The sequence below is a fragment of the Anomaloglossus baeobatrachus genome, chromosome 1 (genome assembly GCF_048569485.1).
Source record: "Anomaloglossus baeobatrachus isolate aAnoBae1 chromosome 1, aAnoBae1.hap1, whole genome shotgun sequence".
In the NCBI taxonomy this organism is placed as follows: Eukaryota; Metazoa; Chordata; class Amphibia; order Anura; family Aromobatidae; genus Anomaloglossus; species Anomaloglossus baeobatrachus.
In genome coordinates, this window is record NC_134353.1 from 957,228,224 (window position 1) to 957,251,329 (window position 23,106).

The 23,106-nt window shown below is 52.8% G+C and overlaps 2 protein-coding genes across 3 annotated transcripts in view; both read right to left on the minus strand.

Moving 5' to 3' along the window:
• Positions 1 to 23,106, minus strand: part of LOC142257625 (uncharacterized) — a 481,515-nt gene that overhangs the window by 51,141 nt on the left and 407,268 nt on the right. The window lies entirely within an intron of this gene.
• Positions 1,495 to 14,854, minus strand: LOC142257698 (gastrula zinc finger protein XlCGF66.1-like). Its single transcript, XM_075329835.1, has 6 exons — positions 14,720 to 14,854; positions 7,151 to 7,219; positions 5,495 to 5,671; positions 5,289 to 5,412; positions 5,145 to 5,209; positions 1,495 to 1,569 (listed from the first exon to the last, which is right to left on the minus strand). The coding sequence occupies exons 2-6, from the start codon at positions 7,202 to 7,204 to the stop codon at positions 1,561 to 1,563; spliced, it is 429 nt and encodes a 142-aa protein (XP_075185950.1). The 5' UTR covers positions 7,205 to 7,219; positions 14,720 to 14,854; the 3' UTR covers positions 1,495 to 1,560.

A 23,106-nucleotide genomic window follows, 5' to 3' on the forward strand; every position in this document is an offset into this window, starting at 1 on the left:
CCCTAAGTATTTGATCCCCTACCAACCATTAACATTTCTGGCTCCTACAGACACTAAGAAGCTCCTAATCAACTTGTTACCTGCATTATAGACAGCTGTCTTAAATTGTCCCCTGTATAAAAGACTCCTCTCCACAAACTCAGTTAATCAGTCAGACTAACCTCTACAACATGGGAGACCAAAGAACTTTCTAAGAATGTCAGGGACAAGATCATAGCCCTGCACAAGGCTGGAATGGGCGACAAAACCATAAGTAAGACGCTGGGTGAGAAGGAGACAACTTGGTGCAATAGTAAGAGAATGGAAGAAATACAAAATGAGTGTCAATTGACATCGATCTGGGGCTCCATGCAAAATCTCACCTCGTGGGGTATCCAGGATCGTGAAGAAGGTGAGAGATCAGCCTAAAACTACATGGGGGAACTTGTTACTGATCTCAAGGCAGCTGGGACCACAGTCACCAAGAAAACCATTGGTAACACATTACGCCATAATAGCTTAAAATCCTTCAGCGTCGGCAAAGTCCCACTGCTCAAGGAAGCACATGTGCAGCTGACCCGTCTGAAGGCCCATGTGCAGCCGGCCCCATCTGAAGTTTGCCAATGAACACCTGGATGATTCTGAGAGTGATTTAGAAAAGGTGCTGGGGTCAGAAGAGACAAAAATCAAGCTCTTTGGCCTTAACTGAACTCGCCGTGTTTTGAGGAAGAGAAATGCTGCCCATGACCCAAAGTACACCGTCCCCACTGTCAAGCATGTTGGTGGAAACATGTTTTGGAGGTGTTTCTCTACTAAGTGCACAGGACTACTTCACTGCATCAATGGGACAATGGATGGAGCCATGTACCATAAAATCCTGAGTGACAACCTCCTTCCCTCCACCAGGAAATTAAAAATAGCTCATGGCTGGGTCTTCCAGTACAACAATGACCTAAAACATACAGCCACAGCAACAAAAAGAGTGGCTCAAAAAGAAGCACATTAAGATCATGGAGTGGCTTAACCAGTCTCCAGACCTTAATTTTAGGGTGGGGAACCTCCAACCCGCAGGCTGTATGCAGCCCACAATGATTTTTTTCTACGGCCTCTGGGCAGAATCCCAGGGACCACAGTGCTGGGGCGGCAGCCTCATCTTGTTGTCTGCTGACCCCTTTAAACCGCGCACAGCGCGTTCAATGCTGAACGCTGCAATTCCTATACTGAAGGACTACGTTCAGTGGCGTACCGTCAATACAGGCAGACCACGCGGCTGCTATGGGGCCCGTGACCTAAACGGGCCCGGAGCGGCTGCCCGCGGTGTGTGACTGTGTACTTTCACTCTCCATCATTTCCAACACAGGCGGGCTGCCCAGGGACATCACCAAGTAGCTGATTAATGAAGGGGGGCCGCACTGTGTGAATAGCTGCAGGTGCCAACACAGAGATGCGACTCACCCACACTGCACAGCGCTGCTTCTGCTGTAGAGGGGGGAAATGGCCAGGCAGCATCTTCTACCAGTCAGAGAGCTGTGAGAGCTACGAGGAGGAGAACAACCAATCAGGAGAGGGGGCGGAGCTTGTTCAGTACAGCTGCGGGAGAGTGAAAAGAGATTAGAAAGCTAAACAAAGCAGGAGAAGAAGTACAGACCTGACAAGAAGACAACAGAGCAGAAGAAGCTGAGGAAACAGAGAGCTGAGCTAAGAAAACAAGAAGGGAGAGCAAAAGCACCAGAGAGAAATAGAGGAGAGGAACTGATCACAGCCAGCAGGAGCCACAGGAAGTGGAGGCAGAAGCCACAAACATCTCTCACAGCACAGGAGCAGGCGAGTATAATAATGTGCAGATGTCTGCCTGTACCACCACATAAACTGCCCTGTGTTGTGTCATCCCTGTGTGTAATATCTCTGTACTAAAAGGGAAACCATCAGCAAGCCATAAGTAAATGCTCTGTGCAGCGCTGTGCAACACAGCATGAAGCAGGGCCAATATACCAGCGCTGTGCAACAGAGCATGATGCAGAGCCAATATATAAGATGTGGCACTGTAGAGGGAGTATCAGGGAAGCCCCATGTATCGCTGCAATAAGCGTGGGGCTTTCCTCCTACTCTGATACCCCTCTGCAGTGCCACGTCTGGTACATTGGCTCTGCTTCATGCTCTATTGCAGAGCGCTGCACAGAGCATTTATTTAGGGCTTGCTGACAGTTTCCCTTTCACTCTAATATTCTTTTGCAGTACCTATATCAGGCTCATCAGGCCTGCTTTATGCTTTGCCGCACAGATCATTTATCCAAGTCCTCCACCCCCTTCTCTTAGCCCAGCACATGTATATTTCTGTTCTTTTTGGCATATTCTTGCACTCCTTGCCCATATCTATATCTATACAGGGATTTATAGTGCACGGTTCAGTGGATCATCATACTGGGTATAGGATCCTATGTATTACTTTTTTGTTATTAGATTGGATCACATGGATGCCCTGACACGTTAGCAGTGAGCTATAATACCCTGTAATGAAGCTATACGCATGACTCTGTGCTGATGACTTCTTCACAAAAGAAAAACAAAAGGCAAAAACTCGAGCAATTACTTACCTGATCAGCCAATCACGAAGCTGACCAGCGCTTGGCGGCAAGCAGGCGGGGGTGGAGAAGGAGTGGGAGGTGGGATAGTTAGAAAAGAGCCACGAACAATACTTACGGGATGGATCAGAACAGCAGCAGGATCACAGGAGAGATGGAGGCAGATCAATGAGGCAGCAGATGGGGGGGGGCAGCAGCAGATGAAGGGGAGCAGCAGATGGGTGGAGGTGGATGTAAAAGGGTAGCGGCGGCTGGGAGAGAGTGCAGCGGATGGAGGAGCGGCGGAGGATGGAAGAGGGAAGATTGGGGATAACTACCTTACAGGATGGATCTAGGCAGCAGGATCACAGGAGATTGAGGAGGCAACAGATCGGGGAGGGTGAGAGGTGGGCACGCGCAAGGATCGCTCTCCTCAGCTTCCACGGCAGAATGAAGCTGAGAGGAGCAGTCACCTACAGGTCAACAGCCCCAGATCCACAGTGATTGGAGAGATCGGTCACAACGCTGGTCTCTCCAATCAGAGCTAGGGGCGGGTGAGATAGATCACCCAGCTCCAGCCAATGATCAGTGCTATAGCTGCACTGATCATGGCTGGATTCCAATTTTTTCACCATTTTCAATGGCTGAAACATTACAGTGGCTGTGATTGGCTAACGAATGCTGCTCAGCCAATCACAGCCTCCGTAGGTTAATGACCTTGTAGGGGGCAGTGAGTAGAATTTCAATATTTGCAGATGAGACTAAACTTTGCAAGGTAATTAACCCCTTAGCGACCCATGATGTACTGGGTACGTCATGGTGAAATTGCAGCCCCGGAGCCCGGGCTCTCGCTCACCCCGACTGTAGTGGGAAAACAAGTGGAGGTGCTGCGGCTGAAGACTGGTGTGAGAACACTTGCCACAGTGACGGAGGAGGAAGAAGCAGCAGTCACGGTTGAAGTGGAAGCCGGTGGTTTGCAAGGCCCCTCTAGGCCACGTTATAGCTCAGTAACATTCCCAGAATAACTCCTGTTGGTCGTGCATGTGCAGAGTCATTCAGGTAGTAGTCAAATTATTGGAATTTCAGCCTCTACTGATGGAAGCAGCAATCCTAAAAGTCAAAAGTGGCCCTTTAACCGGCCTTTTTATATGACTAAAGGCCCCGTCACACACAGAGATAAATCTTTGGCAGATCTGTGGTTGCAGTGAAATCATGGACATATTGTTCCATTTGTACACAGCCACAAACCTGGCACTGATTGTCCACAATTTCACTGCAACCACAGATCTGCCAAAGATGTATCTGTGTGTGACAGGCCCTTTAGGCTTTATGCCAGATCAGAACCTCAATTTGCAGACACGGTGTTTCGGGGTGATTGCACTAGAGCTCGTCTCCTTCCTCCCTGAAGGGACAATTTGCATATTCCCCAAAGGAGCTCTGCAGCTATAAGAATCCTCACTGGCAGACAGATTGTTTTGTCAGGTCTCCGCAAGGAGAAAAGTTTTCCCTTTAGATGTCTCTACTGAGTTGTGGGGTTTTTTTTTTTACAAAGTTGGCAGATAATGAAAGTTGGGTCATTATTTGCGATCTCAACAAAGGCCCAGGCTAGGCAACCCTTCCTACGAACTGCAGACCCACGACTGCTGCTGGCCACAGTCAGAGTTGCAGCTGAGAATGAAGCGCTTGGCGTAGTTGCATCACTACGTGTTTGTGCGAGAAGCAGCAACATAATCTCCTCGTCTTCCTCCTCTGCTGAGCTACTTGGCTGCGTGCCTCTGGATTCACAACAAGTGGGATCTACAACCTTATCGTCATCCTCTCGGTTGTCCTACTCCTCACCCAGTCACCCTCCTCCTTTTCCTGCCTCCATAGTACAATACGCTTGCGCCTCTGGTATCAGAGTCTCCTCCACCCCTGGGGGTTAATGTCTCTTGATGAGGGTCTGGATCCTGCTCAGACCCTTCTTTGTCCAGATTCGGATCCAATTGACAAAGATTTTGGGTATCCATGCAGATGCTTTTTTCCTCTTGAGTCTGGAAATCTTTGGAGCAGACCTTTGTTACCCATGGGAGAGAATGTGTGAACAGATCTGAAGACGAGCTCATCTGTGGTTCCCCACAGTGATGGAGCGGTTGGAGACTTGTAACATCCAGGGAACAAGAGTAATTTGGGTGCTACCTCTGAAGACTGTACTGTGTGTGATGAGGAGAGGCAATTTGACGCAGCGCTTGACATCCACTGTAGCACATACTCCTTCTGGCCCTCACCTATAAGTTATACCGCTGTGCTGCTGCCAAAGAAAGGGAGTGGAGCAGCCATCCAGTAACGGAAGCCGGTAGCTGTGTTTGGGTAGGACATGCCGGTGTCTGTTCAGTAGAGCTTACAGGAACATTAGCACCTACCCTACATACACCCCGCCTATTCCCCCTTCCACCACAATCGTGGTATTAACTACTCATGTGTGATGTACCTTTCCCCTCTTTTAACCAGCTGTCTCACAACTCAAGGCCCAAATCTGTGTCACCTATCACTAAATTAACAATCAGGTATTGACCACAAGGAGGTCACAGCCGTCTACACCTCATAGGGGAGATCTCCATCTACCTGAGGATCCTGTAGAGGAGGAGGAACGGGACATCTCTCTGGGGTCATCCTCGTACTGGAGAGACCTGCAGGAGACAGACAGGACAGACATCATTATTACATACAGATAATTATAGGCCGGGTGTATTCAGTCCTGTCTATTACCTGGTGATGTGCGGGGCTGGGGCTCCTCCAACATCACCTCCTTGTACCGCTCCTTGTGTCCTTCTAGATACTCCCACTCCTCCATGGAGAAATAGACGGTGACGTCCTGACACCTTATAGGAACCTGACAACACAATGATACCGTCATCACCCAGAATCCTCCAGTGCCGTCCTGTATAATGTCCCAGCATTCCCAGCAGTGTCACCTCTCCAGTCAGCAGCTCCAGCATCTTGTTGGTGAAATATAACACCTTATGGTCATTGATGTCCTCATGTATCCGGGGGTGAGGTGGAGGCCCCGTGATTGGGCTCAGGGTTCCTCCCCGTCCTTCAGACACAGGGGCCTGACAGCGATCACTAGAGGTCTTCACTACTGTGTAATCCTGAGTGTGGCGACATTAATAATATCACTACAGACATTTCCAGAGTCCATCACCTCCCCGGTCATATCCTCTGTTATCCCCATAGATAATGATGTAATGTGATGACATCAGAGCCTCTCACCTCCCCGGTCATATCCTCTGTTATCCCCATAGATAATGATGTAATGTGATGACATCAGAACCTCTCACCTCCCCGGTCATATCCTCTGTTATCCCCATAGATAATGATGTAATGTGGTGACATCAGAGCCTCTCACCTCCCCGGTCATATCCTCTGTTATTCCCATAGATAATGGTGTAATGTGATGACATCAAAACCTCTCATCTCCCCGGTCATATCCTCTGTTATCCCCATAGATAATGATGTAATGTGGTGACATCAGAGCCTCTCACCTCCCCGGTCATATCCTCTGTTATTCCCATAGATAATGATGTAATGTGATGACATCAGAACCTCTCACCTCCCCGGTCATATCCTCTGTTATTCCCATAGATAATGATGTAATGTGATGACATCAGAACCTCTCACCTCCCCGGTCATATCCTCTGTTATCCCCATAGATAATGATGTAATGTGATGACATCAGAACCTCTCACCTCCCCGGTCATATCCTCTGTTATTCCCATAGATAATGATGTAATGTGATGACATCAGAACCTCTCACCTCCCCGGTCATATCCTCTGTTATCCCCATAGATAATGATATAATGTGATGATATCAGAACCTCTCACCTCCCCGGTCATATCCTCTGTTATTCCCATAGATAATGGTGTAATGTGATGACATCAGAGCCTCTCACCTCCCCGGTCATATCCTCTGTTATCCCCATAGATAATGATGTAATGTGATGACATCAGAACCTCTCACCTCCCCGGTCATATCCTCTGTTATTCCCATAGATAATGATGTAATGTGGTGACATCAGAGCCTCTCACCTCCCCGGTCATATCCTCTGTTATTCCCATAGATAATGATGTAATGTGGTGACATCAGAGCCTCTCACCTCCCCGGTCATATCCTCTGTTATTCCCATAGATAATGATGTAATGTGGTGACGTCAGAACCTCTCACCTCCCCGGTCATATCCTGTTATCCCCATAGATAATGATGTAATGTGGTGACATCAGAGCCTCTCACCTCCCCGGTCATATCCTCTGTTATCCCCATAGATAATGATGTAATGTGGTGACGTCAGAACCTCTCACCTCCCCGGTCATATCCTCTGTTATTCCCATAGATAATGATGTAATGTGGTGACATCAGAGCCTCTCACCTCCCCGGTCATATCCTCTGTTATTCCCATAGATAATGATGTAATGTGATGACATCACAGCCTCTCACCTCCCCGGTCATATCCTCTGTTATTCCCATAGATAATGATGTAATGTGATGACATCACAGCCTCTCACCTCCCCGGTCATATCCTCTGTTATTCCCATAGATACTGATGTAATGTGATGACATCAGAACCTCTCACCTCTCCAGTAAGATGGAAGATTATCTCCAGACTCAGGTTTAATATCTTCTCCATAATTTTGTCTTCGTCCTTATTCATCATTTATGGGTCAATCAGGAAAAATCAAAAGAAAACGACAGAAGATCTTATATTATAAAGAAGATGAGATGATGATAAGAAAATCAAACAAAAAGGAAAACCACAAAAGATAACAAAGGGAAATAATTTGAGATGATAAAGTGCAGATGTCGTCTTCCCTCTTCTCTGCCGGCTCTGTCTGACCCCGATGTGAGGAGGAGACTGCAGGAGATCGGGCGACTGCAATACTTTATTCTTGCTCTTAAAATTGTCCGGCTTTAAAAGGATTTAGGCCGCTTTCACACTTGAGCTCAGCGCAATCCGCCGCTATGGAGAATAGCGCAGTCCGTTAATGCACTGCTCTATTCTCCATAGACTTGTATTGATGACGCACCATAACGCAAGTGTCTGTGTTGCATCCACTGGATGACGCAGCGTCAGGCGGAGGTAACGCTGCATGTAGCGTTTCTTGGGTCGTTAAAATAACGCACCTTGACGGATTCCGTTAGAATACGCCAAGGTGTCTAATGATTGTCTATGTGGGCGGATTCCGTCACGTTGTACTGAGCATGCTCAGCACGTCCAGCAGAATGGACGATCACCGGCGCTGCACGGCTGTCACACTGCTCTGGCAGCTTCTTTTGAAAATGTCGGCCGCTCATTATTCCATCTCGTATTCCCTGCTTCCCCCGCCCACCGGCGCCTATGACTGTATGCAGTCAGACACGCCACCACGCTGAGTGACAGCTGTCTCACTGTAACCAATCACAGCCGCCGGTGGGCAGGTCTATGTCGTGCAGTACAATAAATAAATTTAAAAAAAATAACGACATGCAGTGCCCCCTAATTTTGATACCAGCCAAGATAAAGCCACAGCTGAAGGCTGGTATTCTCAGGATGGGGAGCACCACGTTATGGGGAGCCCCCCCATCCTAAAAATATCAGCCAGCAGCCGCCCGGAATTGCCGCATCCATTAGATGCTACAGTTCCGGGACTCTACACGGCTCATCCCGAATTGCCCTGGTGCGGTGGCATTCGAGGTAATAAGGAGTTAATGGCACCCCATAGCTGCAACTAAGTCCAAGGTTAATCATGGCAGACGTCTCCCAGAGATACCTTCCATAATTAACCTGTAACTTAAAGAAAATAAACACATTCACCCGAAAAAATACTTTATTTGGAATAAAAGACAAAAAAAAAACCCTTTCACCACTTTATTAACACTAGAACTACTGGACTCGTGACACCTATATAGAAATACATAGTGCAAAGTAGTCAAAATGACTACCTCAGTAGTTCTAGTGTTAAACCCCCAAATACTCCTCCAGGTCCGACGTAATCCACAGAAGTCCCACAACGTTTTCAGCTCTGCTACATCAGAAGCTGACAGGAGTGGCAGTAGAACACCGACGCTCTCTGTGAGCTCCACGCAAAAACTGAAGTGAATCGCGCTGTCAGCAGGGACATCACTGAGATAATGCCGGCATGTGCGCAGTGATGATGAAGGGGGCGGTAGTGGCGGCGTGTGCGCAGTGATGATGATGAAGGAGGCGGTAGTGGCGGCGTGTGCGCAGTGATGATGATGGGGGCGGTAGTGGCGGCGTGTGCGCAGTGATGATGATGATGGGGGCGGTAGTGGCGGCGTGTGCGCAGTGATGATGATGATGGCGGCGGTAGTGGCGGCGTGTGCGCAGTGATGATGATGATGATGGGGGCGGTAGTGGCGGCGTGTGCGCAGTGATGATGATGATGATGATGGGGGCGGTAGTGGCGGCGTGTGCGCAGTGATGATGATGATGGGGGCGGTAGTGGCGGCGTGTGCGCAGTGATGATGATGATGGGGGCGGTAGTGGCGGCGTGTGCGCAGTGATGATGATGATGGGGGCGGTAGTGGCGGCGTGTGCGCAGTGATGATGATGATGGGGGCGGTAGTGGCGGCGTGTGCGCAGTGATGATGATGATGGGGGCGGTAGTGGCGGCGTGTGCGCAGTGATGATGATGATGGGGGCGGTAGTGGCGGCGTGTGCGCAGTGATGATGATGATGGGGGCAACACGTTATTTCACAGGAATCCATTGCTTTTATTATCAACTATTTACAAGACATCAGTCACACAACACAAGGGTGGAAGCCCCTGTAATCATAAGCAGTGTTTCACTCCCCCCCCCTCCCTTCACGTGTAGTGCGGGGGTCACACACACACCCTCAGTGATTGCCCCCACAGGTCACACACACTCCGGGACCCCTCAGTGATGGCCGCGCTCCCCCCACAGGTCTCACACACTCCGGGACCCCTCAGTGATGGCCGCGCTCCCCCCCACAGGTCACACACACTCCGGGACCCCTCAGTGATGACCCCCCCACAGGTCACACACACTCCGGGACCCCTCAGTGATGACCCCCCCACAGGTCACACACACTCCGGGACCCCTCAGTGATGACCCCCCCACAGGTCACACACACTCCGGGACCCCTCAGTGATGACCCCCCCACAGGTCACACACACTCCGGGACCCCTCAGTGATGACCCCCCCCACAGGTGTCACACACTCCGGGACCCCTCAGTGATGACCCCCCCCACAGGTCACACACACTCCGGGACCCCTCAGTGATGACCCCCCACAGGTCACTCACACTCCGGGACCCCTCAGTGATGGCCGCGCTCCCCCCACAGGTCACACACACTCCGGGACCCCTCAGTGATGAACCCCCCCCCCACAGGTCACACACACTCCAGGACCCCTCAGTGATTGCCCCCCACAGGTCACACACACACTCCGGGACCCCTCAGTGATGACCCCCCCCCCCCCCCCCCACAGGTCACACACACTCCGGGACCCCTCAGTGATGGCCGCGCTCCCCCCACAGGTCACACACACTCCGGGACCCCTCAGTGATGAACCCGCTCCCCCCACAGGTCACACACACTCCGGGACCCCTCAGTGATGACCCCCCCCCCCACAGGTCACACACACTCCGGGACCCCTCAGTGATGACCCCCCCACAGGTCACACACACTCCGGGACCCCTCAGTGATGACCCCCCCCACAGGTCACACACACTCCGGGACCCCTCAGTGATGACCCCCCCACAGGTCTCACACACTCCGGGACCCCTCAGTGATGACCCCCCCACAGGTCACATACACTCCGGGACCCCTCAGTGATGACCCCCCCACAGGTCACACACACTCCGGGACCCCTCAGTGATGACCCCCCCACAGGTCACACACACTCCGGGACCCCTCAGTGATGACCCCCCCACAGGTCACACACACTCCGGGACCCCTCAGTGATGACCCCCCCACAGGTCACACACACTCCGGGACCCCTCAGTGATGGCCCCCCCACAGGTCACACACACTCCGGGACCCCTCAGTGATGGCCCCCCACAGGTCACACACACTCCGGGACCCCTCAGTGATGGCCCCCCACAGGTCACACACACTCCGGGACCCCTCAGTGATGACCCCCCCCCCCCACACAGGTCACACACTCTCCGGGACCCCTCAGTGATGACCCCCCCCACAGGTCACACACACTCCGGGACCCCTCAGTGATGGCCCCCCCACAGGTCACACACACTCCGGGACCCCTCAGTGATGGCCCCCCACAGGTCACAGACACTCCGGGACCCCTCAGTGATGGCCCCCCACAGGTCACACACACACTCAGGGACCCCTCAGTGATGGCCCCCCACAGGTCACACACACTCCGGGACCCCTCAGTGATGGCCCCCCACAGGTCACACACACCCCGGGACCCCTCAGTGATGACCCCCCCACAGGCCACACACACTCCGGGACCCCTCAGTGATGACCCCCCACAGGCCACACACACTCCGGGACCCCTCAGTGATGACCCCCCACAGGTCACACACACTCCGGGACCCCTCAGTGATGACCCCCCAAAGGTCACACACACTCCGGGACCCCTCAGTGATGACCCCCCCACAGGTCACACACACTCCGGGACCCCTCAGTGATGACCCCCCACAGGTCACACACACTCCGGGACCCCTCAGTGATGGCCCCCCCACAGGTCACACACACTCCGGGACCCCTCAGTGATGGCCCCCCACAGGTCACACACACTCCGGGACCCCTCAGTGATGGCCCCCCACAGGTCACACACACTCCGGGACCCCTCAGTGATGGCCCCCCACAGGTCACACACACTCCGGGACCCCTCAGTGATGGCCCCCCACAGGTCACACACACTCCGGGACCCCTCAGTGATGGCCCCCCACAGGTCACACACACCCCGGGACCCCTCAGTGATGACCCCCCACAGGTCACACACACTCCGGGACCCCTCAGTGATGACCCCCCACAGGTCACACACACTCCGGGACCCCTCAGTGATGGCCCCCCACAGGTCACACACACTCCGGGACCCCTCAGTGATGACCCCCCCCCACAGGTCACACACACTCCGGGACCCCTCAGTGATGGCCCCCCACAGGTCACACACACTCCGGGACCCCTCAGTGATGACCCCCCACAGGTCACACACACTCCGGGACCCCTCAGTGATTACCCCCCACAGGTCACACACACTCCGGGACCCCTCAGTGATTACCCCCCACAGGTCACACACACTCCGGGACCCCTCAGTGATGACCCCCCACAGGTCACACACACTCCGGGACCCCTCAGTGATGGCCCCCCACAGGTCACACACACTCCGGGACCCCTCAGTGATTACCCCCCACAGGTCACACACACACTCCGGGACCCCTCAGTGATGGCCCCCCACAGGTCACACACACTCCGGGACCCCTCAGTGATGACCCCCCACAGGTCACACACACTCCGGGACCCCTCAGTGATGACCCCCCACAGGTCACACACACTCCGGGACCCCTCAGTGATGGCCCCCACAGGTCACACACACTCCGGGACCCCTCAGTGATGACCCCCCACAGGTCACACACACTCCGGGACCCCTCAGTGATGGCCCCCCCACAGGTCACACACACTCCGGGACCCCTCAGTGATGGCCCCCCACAGGTCACACACACTCCGGGACCCCTCAGTGATGGCCCCCCACAGGTCACACACACTCCGGGACCCCTCAGTGATGGCCCCCCACAGGTCACACACACTCCGGGACCCCTCAGTGATGGCCCCCCACAGGTCACACACACTCCGGGACCCCTCAGTGATGGCCCCCCACAGGTCACACACACCCCGGGACCCCTCAGTGATGACCCCCCACAGGTCACACACACTCCGGGACCCCTCAGTGATGACCCCCCACAGGTCACACACACTCCGGGACCCCTCAGTGATGGCCCCCCACAGGTCACACACACTCCGGGACCCCTCAGTGATTACCCCCCACAGGTCACACACACTCCGGGACCCCTCAGTGATGACCCCCCCCCACAGGTCACACACACTCCGGGACCCCTCAGTGATGGCCCCCCACAGGTCACACACACTCCGGGACCCCTCAGTGATGGCCCCCCACAGGTCACACACACTCCGGGACCCCTCAGTGATGACCCCCCACAGGTCACACACACTCCGGGACCCCTCAGTGATTACCCCCCACAGGTCACACACACTCCGGGACCCCTCAGTGATTACCCCCCACAGGTCACACACACTCCGGGACCCCTCAGTGATTACCCCCCACAGGTCACACACACTCCGGGACCCCTCAGTGATTACCCCCCACAGGTCACACACACTCCGGGACCCCTCAGTGATGACCCCCCACAGGTCACACACACTCCGGGACCCCTCAGTGATGGCCCCCCACAGGTCACACACACTCCGGGACCCCTCAGTGATTACCCCCCACAGGTCACACACACTCCGGGACCCCTCAGTGATGGCCCCCCACAGGTCACACACACTCCGGGACCCCTCAGTGATGGCCCCCCACAGGTCACACACACTCCGGGACCCCTCAGTGATGACCCCCCACAGGTCACACACACTCCGGGACCCCTCAGTGATGGCCCCCCACAGGTCACACACACTCCGGGACCCCTCAGTGATGACCCCCCACAGGTCACACACACTCCGGGACCCCTCAGTGATGGCCGCGCTCCCCCCACAGGTCACACACACTCCGGGACCCCTCAGTGATGGCCGCGCTCCCCCCACAGGTCACACACACTCCGGGACCCCTCAGTGATGACCCCCCACAGGTCACACACACTCCGGGACCCCTCAGTGATAGCCCCCCACAGGTCACACACACTCCGGGACCCCTCAGTGATGGCCCCCCACAGGTCACACACACTCCGGGACCCCTCAGTGATGGCCCCCCACAGGTCACACACACTCCGGGACCCCTCAGTGATGGCCCCCCACAGGTCACACACACTCCGGGACCCCTCAGTGATGGCCCCCCACAGGTCACACACACCCCGGGACCCCTCAGTGATGACCCCCCACAGGTCACACACACTCCGGGACCCCTCAGTGATGACCCCCCACAGGTCACACACACTCCGGGACCCCTCAGTGATGGCCCCCCACAGGTCACACACACTCCGGGACCCCTCAGTGATTACCCCCCACAGGTCACACACACTCCGGGACCCCTCAGTGATGACCCCCCCCCACAGGTCACACACACTCCGGGACCCCTCAGTGATGGCCCCCCACAGGTCACACACACTCCGGGACCCCTCAGTGATGGCCCCCCACAGGTCACACACACTCCGGGACCCCTCAGTGATGACCCCCCACAGGTCACACACACTCCGGGACCCCTCAGTGATTACCCCCCACAGGTCACACACACTCCGGGACCCCTCAGTGATTACCCCCCACAGGTCACACACACTCCGGGACCCCTCAGTGATTACCCCCCACAGGTCACACACACTCCGGGACCCCTCAGTGATTACCCCCCACAGGTCACACACACTCCGGGACCCCTCAGTGATGACCCCCCACAGGTCACACACACTCCGGGACCCCTCAGTGATGGCCCCCCACAGGTCACACACACTCCGGGACCCCTCAGTGATTACCCCCCACAGGTCACACACACTCCGGGACCCCTCAGTGATGGCCCCCCACAGGTCACACACACTCCGGGACCCCTCAGTGATGGCCCCCCACAGGTCACACACACTCCGGGACCCCTCAGTGATGACCCCCCACAGGTCACACACACTCCGGGACCCCTCAGTGATGGCCCCCCACAGGTCACACACACTCCGGGACCCCTCAGTGATGACCCCCCACAGGTCACACACACTCCGGGACCCCTCAGTGATGGCCGCGCTCCCCCCACAGGTCACACACACTCCGGGACCCCTCAGTGATGGCCGCGCTCCCCCCACAGGTCACACACACTCCGGGACCCCTCAGTGATGACCCCCCACAGGTCACACACACTCCGGGACCCCTCAGTGATAGCCCCCCACAGGTCACACACACTCCGGGACCCCTCAGTGATGGCCGCGCTCCCCCCACAGGTCACAGAGGAGTCCCCGTCTCTACAGCCCGCGCTGCCCCTGCACAGAGGAGCCGGGGACACTCACAGCTGCAGCAATGAGGCCGCTGCTGCTTCTCCTCGGTCCCGATGTAGCGGAGGTTTCCGTCTTTCCCGGGGCAGGAAGCGGGGGCGTCCTGTGCTGAGGGCTCCGGCTACTCCGCTCTCTGACTTCCTGAGGGGAGTGACGTCACCGGAAAAGGCGGGGCAGTGCTGTGGGCGGGGCCTCCTCAGTGTCGTGGTGATCTGTGGGCGGGGCAGTGCTGTGGGCGGGGCAGTTCTCGGGCTGTGCAGAGCTGTGAGCGGGACAGAGCTGTGGGCGGGGCAGAGCTGTGGGTGGGGCAGGGCTGTGGGCGGGGCAGGGCGGTGGGCGGGGCTCGGGCTGTGCAGAGCTGTGGGCGGGACAGAGCTGTGGGCGGGGCAGAGCTGTGGGTGGGGCAGGGCTGTGGGCGGGGCAGGGCGGTGGGCGGGGCTCGGGCTGTGCAGAGCTGTGGGCGGGGCAGAGCTGTGGGCGGGGCAGGGCTGTGGGCGGGGCAGAGCTGTGGGCGGGGCAGAGCTGTGGGCGGGGCAGAGCGGACGGATCCTGACCCTGAGGTGGAGAAGATTCAGCGGCTCCTCATTAGTTCTAGAACTTTCCTCTCAGACTGGATTTTGCCTCCGGTCATTTCTTGGGGCTGCAGCTCGTGTATATCTCACAGGGAATGGCCTGAAGCTGCAGCACGGGGCTGTGGGGGCTTCTATAAGGAGGGGATATGGGGGGCTACACAGGGCAGGGGAGAGGCTGTGGAGGCTTCTATAAGGAGAGGATATGGGGGGCTACACAGGGCAGGGGGAGAGGCTGTGGAGGCTTCTATAAGGAGGGGGATATGGGGGGCTACACAGGGCAGGGGGAGGGGCTGTGGAGGCTTCTATAAGGAGGGGGATATGGGGGGCTACACAGGGGAGGGGTGGGGAGGCGTCTATAAGGAGGGGATATGGGGGGCTACACAGGGCAGGGGGAGAGGCTGTGGAGGCTTCTATAAGGAGGGGATATGGGGGGCTACACAGGGCAGGGGGAGGGGCTGTGGGGGCTTCTATAAGGAGAGGATATGGGGGCTACAAAGGGCAGGGGGAGGGGCTGTGGAGGCTTCTATAAGGAGGGGGATATGGGGGGCTACACAGGGCAGGGGGAGGGGCTGTGGAGGCTTCTATAAGGAGGGCGATATGGGGGGCTACACAGGGCAGGGGGAGGGGCTGTGGAGGCTTCTATAAGGAGGGGGATATGGGGGGCTACACAGGGCAGGGGGGAGAGGCTGTGGAGGCTTCTATAAGGAGGGGATATGCGGGGCTACACAGGGCAGGGGGAGAGGCTGTGGGGGCTTATATAAGGAGGGGGATATGGGGGGGCTACACAGGGCAGGGGGAGGGGCTGTGGGGGCTTCTATAAGGAAGGGATATGAGGGGCTACACAGGGGAGGGGGGAGGCTGTGGAGGTTTTTATAAGGAGGGGGATATGGAGGCTACACAGGGCAGGGGGAGAGGCTGTGGAGGCTTCTATAAGGAGGGGGATATGGGGGGCTACACAGGGCAGGGGGAGGGGCTGTGGAGGCTTCTATAAGGAGGGGGATATGGGGGCTACACAGGGCAGGGGGAGGGGCTGTGGAGGCTTCTATAAGGAGGGGGATATGGGGGGCTACACAGGGCAGGGGAGAGGCTGTGGAGGCTTCTATAAGGAGGGGATATGGGGGGCTACACAGGGCAGGGGGAGAGGCTGTGGAGGCTTCTATAAGGAGGGGGATATGGGGGGCTACACAGGGCAGGGGGAGGGGCTGTGGAGGCTTCTATAAGGAGAAGGATATGGGGGCTACACAGGGCAGGGGGAGAGGCTGTGGAGGCTTCTATAAGGAGGGGGATATGGGGGGCTACACAGGGCAGGGGGAGGGGCTGTGGAGGCTTCTATAAGGAGGGGGATATGGGGGGCTACACAGGGCAGGGGGAGGGGCTGTGGAGGCTTCTATAAGGAGGGGGATATGGGGGCTACACAGGGCAGGGGGAGGGGCTGTGGAGGCTTCTATAAGGAGGGGGATATGGGGGGCTACACAGGGCAGGGGAGAGGCTGCATGTGTCCTGTATATGTATATATATATAACACCGTGCAATCGTGTGCACTTCACATGAGGGAGAGAGAGAGCGACAGACCCCGCACTACACATGAGGGAGAGAGCGACAGACCCCGCACTACACATGGGGGAGAGAGAGCGACAGACCCCGCACTACACATGAGGGGGAGAGAGCGACAGACCCCGCACTACACATGAGGGAGAGTGAGCGACAGACCCCGCACTACACATGGGGGAGAGAGAGTGACAGACCCCGCACTACACATGAGGGAGAGAGAGCGACAGACCCCGCACTACACATGGAGGAGAGAGCGACAGACCCCGCATTACACATGAGGGAGAGAGAGCGACAGACCCCGCACTACACATGAGGGAGAGAGAGCGACAGACCCCGCACTACACATGGGGGAGAGAGAGCGACAGACCCCGCACTACACATGAGGGAGAGAGAGCGACAGACCCCGCACTACACATGAGGGAGAGAGAGCGACAGACCCCGCACTACACATGAGGGAGAGAGAGCGACAGACCCCGCACTACACATGGGGGAGAGAGAGCGACAGACCCCGCACTACACATGGGGGAGAGAGAGCGACAGACCCCGCACTACACATGGGGGAGAGAGAGCGACAGACCCCGCACTACACATGGGGGAGAGAGAGCGACAGACCCCGCACTACACATGAGGGAGAGAGAGTGACAGACCCCGCACTACACATGGGGGAGAGAGAGCGACAGACCCCGCACTACACATGGGGGAGAGAGAGCGACAGACCCCGCACTTCACATGGTGGATGGTGCAGTCGATGCTCCTTGTAGTGAGTGGAGGAGGAGACGTCTTCTGGGTTTATTCTTTTTTTTTTTTCTTTTCTTTAAACATCTTTTTATTAAATTTTAACCGAATTTCTTTTACAATCTGCTCTTATACAAAGAGCATTTCATTGATGACATTATAATCAAAACAGTCCCACCCACCCCTCCCCCCGCTCTGCGTGCGACCAGAAGCAACTTAAAATGGTAACTTATGTAATTGGTATGTGTCCATTGAGCAGTTCAAGAAGGTACCAAGAGGTCTGTCCAAACTGAGATTTAAGTCTATCCTTAAGCACTGTAGCCAAGTTAGGTATAAATAAAGACCATGTTTCAAAGAAACGCTTAGTCAGCTTCTCCTTATTCGACAGTGCATCCAGCCAGTCCATTTTGAATATGAACATTAGTTTTGTTTGGATAAACGCTAGAGAGGGTGCTTCAGGATTTACCCAGAGATGTAGGATAGTTTTCCTAGTGGCGAGGCCCAAATAGTTAACATTGCCCTGGTACCTCTTGGAAGACTTTGTTGAGCCTCCTCCAACATGTTAAAAATCGCCCACTGTGGTGTCAGAGCAAACTGAATATTGTATGTGTTTTGTAAGACTGAGTGAACGCTTCTCCATACTCCCTGTATCTGAACACAGTCCAATAAGTGGTGAAACAGGTCAGTGTCTCTTATGCCACATTTAGAACAAGAGTATAAGGCATTTGTGTCCATTTTTGATTGAATTTTTGGAGTAATATATGCTCTATGTAGAATCATCAAGGCCATATCTGTGTAGCTACTGGACGACAGAAATTTACGTTGCAACAGCGTGGCTTGTAAAAAATCCTTTACCTCGAACTCTGGCATGTCTACCTTCCATTTTGCTGGACCTGTTGTTTTCCCCTCCCATGTCCAAACTGTACGCAACATTGAATAAACCTGACTAGTCGAGGACGCCTGGCTTCTTGCCCTCCTAAGAAAGTTATCCACACTTCCTCCAAGATCTCCCTTTGGCTTGTCAACAAGATATTTTTGTGCCAAGCTACGCGCCTGAAGAAAAAGAAAAGGCTGACCCACAAAAGCTGGAAATCGGTGTGCCGCCTTCTCGTAAGAAAGCAACGACCAATCAGGCTCCATTAGATCTGCAGCATAAGCACAACCCTGCATTGACAATGTTTCATAAATCCTCAGAGGGCGACCCTGGAGGAATCTCGGATTTCCAATAAAGGGTTGAAATGGGGAACTTGAAGTGTTAATTTTACCAAGTTTCCTCACCTTCCTCCACGTTAGTATAGTATGCCATAGTGTTGGATGATCCCTAACCTCACTCGGTATTTCCTCGTTCCCTAAATGCAGCAATGCTGTTAACGAGACTTGTGAACATAGCTGTTGTTCCAATTGTACATTGGCAAAGTGAGATACTCCTCGCACCCAGTCCACCACATATCTCAAATTTGCTGCTAGATTATATCTGCCCAGATCTGGAAGGTTTATGCCCCCTGCCCCTTTTGGTAATTGAAGCTTGATTAAGCTGATCCTAGTACGCCCCTTGTGCCCCCAAATGAATTTTCCAAAGGATGAATTTAGTAGCTTAATATCTGATTTGCGTAGAAGCAACGGGAGAGTCTGAAATAAGAACATTATTTTGGGGAATGCTACCATTTTAATTAAGTGACATCGACCCGAAAAGGATATTTTCAGATGTTTCCAAGATTGGAGTAGATGTATTAATGAATTTATAAGAGGCTTATAATTAATTTGATATAGTAACGAGGGGTTTGCTGGGAGCTGAATCCCCAAATATTTAATGGACCTGGTACACCACTGGAAGGGAAATAAGTTGTTATCAATTTTACCCGATTTGTACATTGCCAATGCCTCAGTTTTTTTGTAATTTACCCTGAAGCCTGAGGCCTTTCCAAAATTATTCAATGTGTTCATTATCTCTGGAATCGCTTGAGAGGGATTGGCAATAAACAAGAAAATATCATCGGCAAAAGCCAAAAGTTTAATTGTTGTCCCACCGACTCTCATGCCCTGAAATATTGCTAAATTATGTAGGGTCCTCAACATTGGGTCCAGAGCCAAATTAAACAATAAAGGTGACAAGGGACACCCCTGCCTCGTTCCCCTCTGTACCTCAAATGGCTCAGAGAATGTATTATTTATAGATAGTCTGGATTTGGGGTCTGTGTATATCATCTTGACTGCTTCGCAAAACCAGGATCCCACCTGGCGACATGCCAAAAGATTATGTAAATAGGCCCAAGAGACCCTGTCAAAGGCCTTGTCCGCATCAAGGCTAACTACTATATGTTTGGTACATCTATGCTTCCTGCTATAAGAGATAGCCCCAATAGCCGTCCTGATGTTATAGGTGATGGATTTCCCGTGCACGAATCCCGTTTGGAAGGGCAGAATAAGATCTGGAATCACTTGTTGTAATCTACCAGCTAGTATTTTAGTAAAGATTTTAAAATCAGAGTTGAGTAATGAGATGGGTCTGTATCCCTCCACCTGTAGTGGGTCTGTATCCCTCCACCTGTAGTGGGTCTGTATCCCTCCACCTGTAGTGGGTCTTTTCCTGGCTTAGGTAATACTATAATGTTTGCCTCATTGAACCTGTCGGGAATTATTCTATCTGTGACTATCTTATTATACACTGCACATAGATGAGGACCGATAGAGGCTCTCAAGATCTTATAATATTCGTTACTAAATCCGTCGGGCCCTGGGCTTTTGGCTAGTTTAAGAGTGCCAATAGTTTTTACTATTTCTGAAATATTTATAGGGGCGTTTAGTACTACTCTTTGTTCCTCTGTCAAGATGGGCGCTACGGTACCATGGATAAAATCAGCTTCCCCGTCAACCTCCCTCGGTTCCGCCTCATACAGCGAGCCAAAGAATGCCCTGAACTCCTCCACTATTTCCTCATCTTTTGTTACCATGGTACCATCTTTCTTTTTAATTTTGTGGATTCTAGTGGTGGTTCTAAAGGGTTTGGTTAAAGAAGCTAATAATTTCCCAGGTTTGTTGCCCCATTTAAAGTATTTATGTTTCTGATAGTCCAGGTTACTAAGTGCCATCTCATGGGCCAAGGTGTCCGCCACCTCCTTGGCCTCTAAGAAATGTTGTTTTGTCGCATCCGTGTTGTTATTTTTAAAATCTTTATATGCCTGCGTGAGAAGTTTTTGTGCTGATATAGTTTGTTCCAGGAGCTTTTTTCTCTTATGGCTGACATATGATATTATCTGACCTCTTACTACTGCCTTGGAGGCAGCCCAATACAAACCAACGTCCCCACTATGCTCGTGATTATCATTCTCATAAAAGCTCCAGTAGTTTTGTAAAGAAGCTTTGAAATCCTCAGATTGATATAAATATGAAGGAAACCTCCACCTTCTTTCCCGTAGTATTGTGGTAGATAATAACAAATTAAAAGTAACCGGTGCATGATCCGAAATACAGATGTCTAGGATGTTGGAGGAAAGTAAATGTGGCATCAGTGCTGGGCTTAGTAGCCAATAGTCAATCCGTGTATGTAAGTCATGGACATGTGAATAAAATGTATAATCTTTATCTATTGGGTGCTGCATGCGCCATGTGTCTATTAGTCCCAATTGATTGACGAGATATTGCAAACCACTATGGAGCGCCAATAGAGGAGATGGCTGGGGACTTGACCTGTCTAAAATTCCATCATGAGCCTCATTGAAATCTCCGCCTACAATTAAATTAGTCATATCCCAACCTGTGATACTTTCGATCAATCTGGCTCTGAACTGTGGATCAGGAATATTTGGTGCATATATGTTTGCTAAGTTGTAGATAGTGCCCTCTATCTTCACTTTCACCAATAATAATCTCCCCATAGGGTCCTCTGAAACCTCCAGAACTTCATGACTAATATGCTTATTGATCAATATAGCTACCCCTCTTTGTTTTCTCGTAAATGACGCTTCTGCGCATACGGCATATTTTCTGCTGTGAAGAAATGGGTGATTGCCCTTCATCCAGTGTGTTTCCTGTAAGAAGACAATATGGCAATTTAAACGATGTAGATAATTTAAAACTTTTTTCCTCTTAATAGGAGAGTTTAACCAGTTAACATTCCAGGAGCACCAATACAGCGATTTAATCGTGGACACGTTTGTGCTCTCTGTGTTAGTCATTTATCCTATTCCAGAAGGAGGAATTAATTGTAAAATTATAAACAACCTATTTGGGTTCCCTCGTCCATCCCAGCGAGTAAACGCGACAACCCATATGAGAGCTAAACTAAAGGTGCGCACGCAGAGCCCCCTAACCCCTTCCCATCTAAACAAAAACCTTAATCTAATGGCAATGTCACCTGCCTCTCTGGCAGTCCTGACACTGAAAAAAAAAAGGAAAAACAGGATGAACATCAGAACTGTAGCACCGTGACGTCTCCGATTTAAGTGTCTATGTTGACTGCTGGCGAAGCTCCATTATCCTGAAGAAGGTAATTTAAAGCCAACTTAGGATCTTCAAAAGTCCAATTCTTTCCCCCTGTAGTGAAGCGTAGAACAGCAGGATACAGTAGACTGAAGCGAATATTTTTTTCCGCCAATAGTTTGCATACTGGATTGAAGGCTTTGCGTCTTGTTGTCAAGGCTGCTGAGTAATCTTGGAACAAAAGCAATTTAGAGTTATTGTAGGTAAGTGAGCGATTTTTTCTAAATGCTGTCAGCAATCTGATCTTGTCTTGGAAGTCCAGGACCTTAAAAATTACTTGTCTGGGTCTGACCTCTCCATCATTTCGAGGTGGGCCCACTCTGTGGACCCTTTCAATAGCAATTGGCCCCGACTTTAGATCCAATTTCAAAGCTCCTGGTAGCCATTCTGAAGTGAGTTTCAGTAGATCAGCTTGCCGAACCGATTCAGGGATTCCCACCAACCTTAAATTATTGCGTCTGGACCTGTTTTCAAGATCATCTACCTTGTCCAGCAATACAGCAATGTCCTTATTCCTGCTCTCCAGCATCTCTGAAATTTCCTTTACAGAGTCCTCCATGTCAGAGACCCTCTGCTCCACATCTGTTAGCCTTGAACCCTGGGCATTAACTTGGGTGACTATAATGTCTAATGAAGACTGGAAGGCTGCCAGCCGCCCATCAATCACCGGCATCAAGAGATCCGTGATGGCCTTAGCAGTGTCCTGGGGTGGGTCTGAAGGTGCCTCAGGGGAAGCCCCTGGTGATGGGGGTGCATTTTGGTTTCGTCTTTGCGGTCTAATTCCTTTACTTGGTTGTGTGGCATTGCTCTTACCCACAAATTTATCCATAGTAAGAACTGTAAATATGGAGCTTCTTTAGAGACTGTGGTGACGTCACAATAACATAAGCTTAATTACATCTGTGCGGTAAACTTGGCTGTTTCACAATTATTTCCACGCTGTGTATGAGAGTGTATAGATGTTACTTGAAAAAGACCAGTCAGAAGGGCAGGAGGCAGGCCAGATGACTGATCCCACTTCTTTTTGTTTTTCACCCTCTTCTATACTGTCAGTGCTGGTGAAGT